The sequence below is a fragment of the Lacerta agilis genome, chromosome 14 (assembly GCF_009819535.1).
Source record: "Lacerta agilis isolate rLacAgi1 chromosome 14, rLacAgi1.pri, whole genome shotgun sequence".
Lineage (NCBI taxonomy): Eukaryota > Metazoa > Chordata > Lepidosauria > Squamata > Lacertidae > Lacerta > Lacerta agilis.
In genome coordinates, this window is record NC_046325.1 from 10,019,710 (window position 1) to 10,030,495 (window position 10,786).

The 10,786-nt window shown below is 40.8% G+C and overlaps 1 protein-coding gene across 1 annotated transcript; it reads right to left on the reverse strand.

Annotated features, from left to right (window-relative positions):
* Positions 1–4,454: 4,454 nt before the first annotated feature.
* On the reverse strand, positions 4,455–5,354 carry LOC117057360 (vomeronasal type-2 receptor 26-like). The gene has a single exon (XM_033168203.1). It carries the CDS (start codon positions 5,352–5,354, stop codon positions 4,455–4,457), a length of 900 nt encoding a protein of 299 aa, XP_033024094.1.
* Positions 5,355–10,786: the final 5,432 nt, after the last annotated feature.

The following is a 10,786-nucleotide window of genomic DNA, read 5'->3' on the forward strand; positions in this document are numbered from 1 at the left end:
AAAATGAAATAATAAAAAACAGAACACCATATAATACTGGCACTGCTAGAAATGTCTCCCAAATGCCGAATGACAGAATAGTAACTAGAAAAAATGGTTTTCAATTAGACTGAATGTGAACATTCTGCAGAAACAGCATAGTTCCGCAGAGAAAGAATTTCCCAAGTCTTATGGAAAGCATTCCTAGTTAATATGTCCAACGATAGATCCATACATTTCAGTTCCTTTCAATTGTTCCTATTATACCACTCCAAATTTATGAATCAATATATTTCTGCTGGAAAGAGAGCTGGAGAGTGAATTATGGTGTGAAATCTCAATTTTCTGATAACCACAATATTCCTACCTGTGGAATTTTATAAAGACCCAAGATGTCTGCCATGCACGAGGTGACCTCAGAGCTAAGTCCCCCAATGACTCCTATTACATTTTCCTGGTAACCACATTTGTAGTTGGGGACAAAAGTATGTGAGTTAAACAGCAGATCCAGAGTGGTGCGGTAGGTCATCTTAGCATCATAGTAGCTATCATAGATGCGGAACCCAAGCGTAACATTGGGCAAGACCTTGGGGTTCTCATTGATTTCATCAATCGCAAACACCAGGGCAAGGATGTGTTGGTAGAACTTTGATAACACGCTGTGAATAAAGTGGCATTATTTCATGGGAAAATAAAATATTGCGCAAAATCTAGATCTGAGAGGTAGAACTTTCAGACTATTCGGATATAGAAAATTATAAGGACTATATTCTTTCCAGTTACAGGTAGGTAGTCGTTTTGGTCCGCCATAGTCAAAACAAAATAAAAAGTAAAAAATCCTTTCAGTACCACCTTAAAGACAAACTAAGTTTGTTTTTGGTATGAGCTTTCGTGTGCATGCACACTTCTTCAGATATTATTTCCAATGAGCAATAGACATGACAAGTTTATTTTTCACATTTTTTACCACCTTTCATCAATGAAACATAGGCTGGCTTTCTCAGTTCTCTTTGCTCCCCTTGAATCCTAACAACATTCCCTTGGTTGGAGTTGACCCAGGGAATGGAGATTGGAAGCTGTATCTCCCTAGTGTTAGTCTGCCATGCAAGCCAACAACTAGAATGCAGGTAGTGTAAATGTCTGAAACAGGTCAATCAAACATGTGTGAGGTAACATTAGCACACCAACCACATGGTGGTGGTGGTGAAGAATGCTTACATAGTGCAGAGCTTTTATGAGTGGTGAATGGATACCTGTCATCTGGCCAAGTTACCATTTCTCTGGCATCAGTAATGATGCATGAATGAGCTATCCCAGAGCTCATTCCTGGTCATTCAGCATCAGTTCAAATGCCATTGATTTATAAGTTAAATTAAGACTTTTTTGCCCAAATTCAAATCACTTCACGCCTTGAATTTCAGTTGTCATTTTACTGCTCATACATCCAGTTTAGAAATATACATTTGGAGCTCTTCGCAATCCACTTTTGTTATAACTAATCTGAACAATTTGGTCTCATCAACAAACTTGACTGCTTCGCTTCTTCGGTTTTTATGCCACCCGCCTTCTCCTTCTCTTACTCAATTCTCTCTTTGCAGAATTGAATCACTAAATCTTAACGATTCCTAATGTCCAAGTGAGAGTGTAGACGTGGCTTGTATGCACAGATGTTTCTCATACAGTCTATCAAATCATTCAAATCAAAACAGGCTGTCAAATCATTGCAGTTCTAAGACTATTCATTCGAAGCAAAGTATATTTCAATCAAATATTAGAATGTAAAGCATGAATGAAATAATATTAAGAACTATATACTTACAGTGGGTTCTCAATCAAGACTTCAGTGGGGTGTATATTAAATAAATAATTGGGGAGGATGTAGCACATAAAAGATGCTATCTGACCAATGACAGGGTCACCTGGTTCATACCACTCATGTGGAATAGGTACAGGACTAGTTGTAGTGAAATTAGCACTATGCACTCGGCACACCATGATGGGGAATAGCAAGAGAAGCAACAGCAGCATGATTCTGCGCATGGACTCTTCTTTGCCTCTCTGCAATATCATTATCATCAGCCTGATTGGAACAGGGTGGATTTAGAGGCAGCAGACTCTGCCAATTCAGTGCTTAAAGAGACATGTATGGACCTTATCATTAATTTGAATGCTTTCACAAAGACCTGCCTTGAATGGTAATAAGATGCAGTGGTTTAAAACGTGACCTATATAATCACAGAGCCTGGCCTCTCTAACCTGCATTATTTTAACTGTCTATGGAACAGGGGGATACTGTAAATATTTGGGACTTTCTTATTGATTCTTCCGCCACTCCGAATTCTGTGTTTCAGAGCTTTGGCTAGGTGAATTAATTATTGTAATTTTAATAATTACAGGGGAGACCATCACTTTTTGCAATTTTTAAAGGACTCCATCATTAGCAGAACTGCCAAGTAAACATATTTATCACCTCAGTGAGTTATAGATTAGGAATGGTTCTCCAAAGTTATCTAGTCCAACCTTCTTGCTGACGCAATACACCCACAGTTATGAAACCATTGATAGACAGGCACCAGCCATTTCCCTAAAAAACCCTCTATCAAAATACAGTATTTTTAGAGATGAGCCAGCCCTAGCCTTCCCCCAGTTTTCAAGTTTGCCACTACTGGGGCTCCTGTACTCTCTCATGTATGTGACTTTGTTGGGACACTTTTGCCACCCCACTAACTGGATCTTGGGAACAGTGCTGGAACTGTTCCAGCACGTAGGGACGCTGGGAAATGAAGTAAATCATGACACCTAGTCACTTTAGAAACAATACATTTTTATTGTCTGAGGCAATCTGGTAGGCATGGGAACCTCTCTGGCAGTGCACTCACTATTGATGGGCGGTCCCATCAGTAACAGTCCATGCAATGTGCTCCAGGTCTTGCTGCAGTTCCCATCACCCACACATTTCAACCCATTTCTTAAAAGATTCAGTATATTTAAAGGACATGGTTGGATTGGTAATTAATACAGTGCTATTTGTTTATGGGCTTCTGATGTCGTAAAAGGCACATTGAGTGTGTCTGTGGAGAAGCAATCTTGGTCCTTATTGCTGAACAAAAAGTGAATATATTTATTGCCAGACTGGCTCCACTTAACTGCTTTTAACCTCTGTAGCTTCTGGACTGAGGATATTATTTTAAATGCACATATAGTTCTATATCAGGGGTCAGGAAACCTTTTCAGGAGGGGGCCAATCCACTGTCCCTCAGACCTTGTGGGGGGCCGGACCCACCGCCTCCTGAAAGCCACCCCTTCCCAAAAGCCCCTCCACCAATGCTACTAATGCCAGGGGAAAAATAAATAAAAGACAAGAGTCTTGTCTTGTCTTGCTGGGGCGCAACGCCCATGCCACTGGCCTTGGCAGCGGAGGCAGCCTCTGTGCCACTTCTGCTTCCTACCTGCTTGGCTGCCTCAGTGGGAAGGAAGGGATGGCGCCCAGAGGTTCCGCCAATTTCCTGCAGCCAATCAGAAGCCGTGTCAGCGTCAGTGTCCGCCCAGAGGTGTCTGCGGCTTTTGATTGGCTGCAGGAGCAAAGTTCGCGGGCCGGATTAATGAGCCTGGTGGGCCGTATCCGGTCTGTGGGCTGTAGTTTGACGACCTCTGTTCTATATGTTCTGCACTATACAGTACTAATCAATCTTTTCTAATAAACCAAAACTGTGGGGAAGAGTTCAGTATGTGAGAGTTCATTTGTGGGCATAAGGTAATTTGGGCTGATTTTCAGAGCTGTGCCCAGTTGACTCCAGCAAAAGATTTCACATGGCGGTATGTTTTAGGGGTTAGGTAGGTTGTGGACAGACATGGGGATTCCAATTTACACTTGTAATACCTCATGTTCCTAGACTGATACCAAGAACATAAGTGAAACTACAAACACACCTTCCATTTACCGTATTTTCTGGCGTATAAGACGACTGGACGTATAAGACGACCCCCGACTTTTGAGAAGATTTTCCAGGATTATAAAGTAGTCTTATACGCCAGAATATACAGTACATATTTCTCTCTATCAGTTACTCTCTATTGTTGAATTCAGGCCTCAGAAATGTAACATAGCTTTTTTATTTAGATTCTTAAATAATTTATATATCACTTAGTCAAAACAACATCAACTCTAATATTAATACTCTCTACTCCTCATTCATATCACCTGTTCAATCAGAATAGCTATAGAGTAATGTTGATGTTTCTCTTTCAGAATTATACTGACTTCAGGTGAAGCTCAGAAGCTGATGTGAACATTTGCCTCATTTGCTCAGATTGGCATCTTACAATAACATGCAACAATTTTGCAGACCAGAAACAGAGCACAAAAAACTGAAATAGTTTCATTTGGTCACATTGTCCTCCACATTCATTCACATTTCTGACGTTTCAGTGTTGAAAACTAAGAACAATCATGGAACCACAAATCCTTCTATTATTTATATCTTTCTTTGCATTAGATGTTCTCTGGTGTTCAACTCAGGCCTCACAAGAATAATGTAGCATTTGGGGAAAAAGATGCAAGCCAGTAATCCAGCACTAGAAGCCAAGATGGAGAAGATCTCAACAGCCACCATGTATTTTCCTCTGGTGCTCAGGTAAGTTGGAATAAAGGAGATCCAAACACTGCAAAAGACCAGCATGCTGAAGGTGATGAACTTGGCTTCATTGAAACTGTCGGGCAGCTTCCTGGCTAAGAAGGCCACAGTGAAGGTGACAGTGGCCAGGAAGCCCATGTAGCCCAAAACACAGAAGAACATGAAGACTGACCCTTCATTACATAACAATATAATTTCTTCACTCATTGATTGCATGTCCAAATCAGGGAATGGGGGAAAGGTTGCCAGCCAAAGACCACAGAGCCCTACTTGAACAATGGAGCCAGAGAGAACTATGGAATAAGCCAATTTTTTGCCTACCCACTTCCTGATTGTGGATCCTGGCTTGGTAGCCACGAATGCCAAAACCACTGATATAGTTTTGGCCAAGATGCTAGTGAGGGCCACAGAGAAGACAATGCCAAAACCTGTTTGTCTGAGTGGGCAGGTTGCCTCCTTAGGGATACCAATGAACATCAGAGAGCAGAGGAAACACAAGAGGAGGGACACAAGGAGAATGTAAGTGAGGCCTCTGTTGTTGGCTTTGACTATGGCAGTGTCCTGGTGCTTAATGAAGATGCCCAACACTTGAGCAGTGATCAGAGACAACAGTAGTGCAGAGATAGTTGAAATGATGGCCAAAGTTTCATCAAAGCCAAGAAAGTGTGGTATCTTGGGAATGCAATTATCCTGGTGTTGGTTTGGATACTTATTTGGTGGGCAACTGAAACATGTTTCCATATCTGAAAAGACAAATGATTAGGAGAATTTCAAACTGTGAGGAAAATTCTTGAGAATTTTAGTCATCAGGAGTTCACCTAGCTTATGTTCTTTACCAGGACAGCTTTCAAAACTTCTAGCCCAAGACTTTTGCCTGAGATATTTCAGAAATAAATCTCATGCATCAAATCAGGAATTTCTACATACAGGACATCTCTATGTTTTAGTGGTCCTCCTCCTCTTTCTTAGAATCACAAGCTGCTCTGTAGTGAAATGAGAGCAATATTACAGCTGAAATCTTCTGAACCGTGAGAGGTGCACTGAATGAGACATTCACTCTCTCCCCAAACTGCCTTTTTCTTAGAGGAGTGTCCATCACTTCGTTTCCATCGTAATTTAGTAGAATTTGGATGTAAAATGTATTACCTTCCTTTCTACATATTTTTCCTTCAGGATGTTTTAAAGATTATATTGCAAACAATAAGAACAATTTAAATATCCATTCTTTAACCCTCTCCCGCACGAGAATTTTAACAACAACAACAACCTCAGAGTTGGCTAAATAAATTGTGCATTTTGGTCTATCTTAACGTAACATTTCTCACCCCTTTCATTTGAGTACATCCCGCTGGGACATGCTTCACAATCATAGCAACAAAATTTACTTCTTTCCTTCTTTTTCTTCCCATAACCAGGACGGCAGTTGTCATTACATACAGACAGGGGTGGCACCTATCCAAAAATGTTTGAAGAATTTATTATTATTATTTTTTTAAAATGTCTGGGCGGTATTAACCAGGTGATATATAAGGAATAGGAACAATAATGTGAAACATATGGTCCATATTTGCACAGGTGGGACATACAATGGGATAAGAAACAGCTGCATAGCATCATATAAACTCAAGAGGGTTATAATGTTCATTTTAAGCCCAAGCAATGCTGTAACAAGCTTAGCATTCTATCTGGTGCCACTAACTGGAGATCTGTCTCAGGGATTTCACATACAAGAATGGCTAACAACACTTTCTGATACCAATTGGTCCTTCTCAGTGTTAGATGTCTTCTGAGCATGCTGCTCTCCTTTGTATTGTGGCTCATTTGTTTATTTACTGATAGACAGTATTCCTTAAAGGACATTTCTTACTCCTTGGTGGTTTACAAATATGCAATAAACAAAAATGGAATTTCCATATCATATACAATATAATATCACATACCAAGCAGAATGTAGTCAACATGAGCTGGACAACAAATATGATCTTAAACTATTTTGCAAGTATGCTCCCCCAAGCAAAGCTCATTGTTCAAATAGAGATTCTCTCCATTAAAATACTATCCATCTACATATTAATTTCCTCTTCTTAAAGTCTACTTTTCTCTATCAGGAAACTTCACATTTAATCAGGTGCTAAGTGAAAAAAGCCTCCTTGTTTTTATTGCATCCCACTTTATTTGGATAACCATGAATGCTGGCATTTGAGAAATTTATTTCCTCACCTGCGTCAAGCCCCTGTGCCATTTAATCTGTCCATCATTAATGCTGAGCTCTTTGCCTGGAGGGGCCTGATGATCCAGCCTTCCCACTTTGACCCTGATGTAGGATCTATTTGGGAAAGTGATCAAATTTGTAATATCAAAACCAGCTGCTAATTCTCCATGTTCATTTAATGTAATTTCATCACCAACAGAGTTGTTGAATGAGATCTTCTGTAGGAATGAGTGGAGCTGGGTGGAAAGAGAATCAAAAGGTTCATAAATTATTATAAAATTCTTTTTAATATTGTTAATAGCTTTCCTAGATGCATTCAAGATCGTTATAACTAGGGGTTATAAAGTTTTGATTCAAAGCATAATTTGTGACAGTGTAGAATTGGCAGAACCATTCTTGTTTTCTGAAAATGAAGGAATTATACTACACTCACCACATATGGAAAAAAACTTACACGCTGTCATGTTAAAATACTTTTTTAATGCCCCCTTTCCATTTCACGTTTTAATCAGTATTGTGTGATGACATGTTCTTCCATAATTGGTACTGATGAGGGACATATTATAATCTTTGCAATTGCTTCTTCATGAAAATATATCACCTCTAAGAGGAAGATGGTCTAAGGATCATATCTGTAGTGGACATGACAACTGAGGGGTTTTAAAAAGTTAATGTTATGACAAAACCTCCCAATGATTTATGTTCTGCTTAAGGAGCATAGCCTGCAACTCAGTAGGAATCTTCTTTTAGATTTGAGGAGGCCATTCAAAAGTCTCCATTACAGAAATCAGGTAGGATATGTTGAAGGAAATTCTTTGTAAGCAGGCATTTCTTTCTCTTCCTGCTAAATCAAATGATTGCTGTCTCATTTTAGGCACACCAATGCTATTCTAACTTATCACTTGAATACATTCAAAAGTGGATTAAAGACCTTTGGTCAAAAGACACCATTGGAAGTGTTAAGTCTGGTGATAAATTGTTAAAATGAGCATGAACAGGATCTCCTTATTCACCTGGGTAACAGGACATTTTAGAAGCAAATTTTCAGAGCTTTTGAACAATTTCTCTGGATTTCAATATTTAACCTCAATACCAGTTAATTGAGAAGTTGCAGTTTGTTATTCTTGGATACTGCCTCTACCCATTTGTGTTTTCTTTGAGGTATATGGGACCTTAAATATACTTTTTCAAAATTGGTATCATGATTAATTAGCTTATCTAGTGCAATATCAAACTGCTCCACTGCCCAATTTCCCCAATGGCTCCCTTCTCCTCTGCAGAATAAAATGTATCTTTTCTTGCTTCTTTTGCTGGTTGTGGCAGTGCCGAGAAAGCTGGTGAAAAGTTTGCAATGTTTGGTTAATTAAAAAAAAAAGGAATGGAATTGCCTATTTCCTTTCTTATGTTAACATCACAAGGTGGCCAAATGGAGAATGTGCTTGATTTTAATTTTCTTTCTCTTTTAGCTTACGGTATCTAGTTGTTTGCCAAATGCAATAATGTGAGTATTTTCTCACTCGCTGGATCATCACCTTGTCTTGATGAGTGGGCCTGCACATTCCTAGGACCCTTGCGAACAAAGCCTTGGGAGTCTTGTACTTCCAGTAGGGTCACCCAAGCTGGTAAGGTCAAAGGGGAAGAGCTAGATAAATAATGATCCAAGAGGTCCTCAATGGCAGAACAGTTTGATGATACAAGTGGCATGTTACAATGGCTGTGAAGGTGGATCAAGGCTGCAGCAGGTAAGAATCTACCAGTCATCGTGATAATCATGCCATTGTAATAAACCCTTACTGTGAAGACTGTACATTGTCCAGCATGCACTCATCTACACACATAAAACAGTTCCACACACAAGCATATTGCAAAAACACATCGCAAACCCAAACCCCAAAAGTCCCATGGCAATTGGCAAATGGTAATGGGGGCAGGACCGAGGAATCTGGAAGCTCCTAGTCATGAATTGGCACATGGGCGGTGGATACAGATTCAGTCGCTCTGACTCAAGGAATGAGGCATTTGAGCAGCTCGGCAGCTATATCCATGACTGAGCAGCCCTATTTAGGATCCACTCTGCTCACCACAAAAAGGGGCTAGAAAAGGTGCACTAAACATAGTCTGCCTCCCTTTTCCCCTGACTGGATTACCGTGCCCAGTGGGGTCACCTCCCAGTGGTCATAAAAGACAATTGAACTTTGGAACATGGAATATACGGACTTGGTCAGATAACACAGATCATGAATGTCCCGAATGCAGAACTGCATCATTGCAAGAGAGCTGCGACATTTTTACATCGATATTGCAGCACTTCAAGAAACTCGAAGAGCAGGTGAGGGTCAACTGAAGGAAGAAAAAGGAGGCTACACATTCTTCTGGAAGGGTCTACTTGAACAAGAACGTTGAATACATGGAGTAGGCTTTGCTATCAAAAACGATATTGGAAGCTCTTGTCAGAAGTCCCTACTGGCATTAATGAACAACTTTCAACCCTTCAGATAAAACTCACAAAAAACCAACAAGCTACTATTCTAAGCTCTTATGCATCAACACTGGATGCCGAGGAAGAGATCATATAATCATATAATCATAGAATCATAGAATCATCGAGTTGGAAGAGACCACAAGGGCCATCCAGTCCAACCCCCTGCCAAGCAGGAAACACCATCAAAGCATTCCTGACAGATGGCTGTCAAGCTTCTGCTTAAAGACCTCCAAAGAAGGAGACTCCACCACACTCATTGGCAGCAAATTCCGCTGTCGAACAGCTCTTACTGTCAGGAAGTTCTTCCTAATGTTTAGGTGGAATCTTCTTTCTTGTGTTGTTGTTCAGTCGTTCAGTCGTGTCCGACTCTTCGTGACCCCATGGACCAGAGCACGCCAGGCACGCCTATCCTTCACTGCCTCCCGCAGTTTGGCCAAACTCATGTTAGTAGCTTCGAGAATACTGTCCAACCATCTCATCCTCTGTCGTCCCCTTCTCCTTGTGCCCTCAATCTTTCCCAACATGCCCCGTGTCCGCTTCTCTGGAACAGCAGAAAACAACCTTTCACCCTCCTCTATATGACATCCTTTTATATATTTGAACATGGGTATCAGATCACCCCTTAACCTTCTCTTCTCCAGGCTAAACATGCCCAGCTCCCTAAGCCGTTCCTCATAAGGCATCGTTTCCAGGCCTTTGACCATTTTGGTTGCCCTACTCTGGACACGTTCCAGCTTGTCAGTATCCTTCTTGAACTGTGGTGCCCAGAACTGGACACAGTATTCCAGGTGAGGTCTGACCAGAGCAGAATATAGTGGTAATATTACTTCCCTTGATCTAGATGCTATACTCCTATTGATGCAGCCCAGAATTGCATTGGCTTTTTTAGCTGCTGCATCACACTGTTGACTCATGTCAAGTTTATGGTCTACCAAGACTCCTAGATCCTTTTAACATGTACTGCTCTCAAGCCAGGTGTCACCCATCCTGTATTTGTGTCTTTCATTTTTTTTGCCCAAGTGTAGTACTTTACATTTCTCCCTGTTAAAATTCATCTTGTTTGCTTTGGCCCAGTTCTCTAGTCTGTTAAGGTCATTTTGAAGTGTGATCCTGTCCTCTGGGGTATTAGCCACCCCTCCTAATTTGGTGTCATCTGCAAACTTGATCAGGATACCCTCAAGCCCATCATCCAAGTCATTGATGAAGATGTTGAATAAGACTGGGCCCAAGACAGAACCCTGTGGCACCCCACTAGTCACTTCTCTCCAGGATGAAGAGGAGCCATTAATGAGTACCCTTTGGGTTCGGTCAGTCAGCCAGTTACAAATCCACTGAATGGTAGCATTGTCTAGCCCACATTTTACCAGCTTCTTTACGAGAATATCATGGGGCACCTAGTCAAAGGCCTAGCTGAAATCAAGATAGGCTACATCCACAGCGTTCCCTTCATCTACCAGGCTTGTAATTCTGTCAAAAAAT

Excerpts from the sequence above, each read along its gene's own strand:
- LOC117057360 (XM_033168203.1), bottom strand. The coding sequence starts at position 5,354 with ATGGAAACATGTTTCAGTTGCCCACCAAATAAGTATCCAAACCAACAC.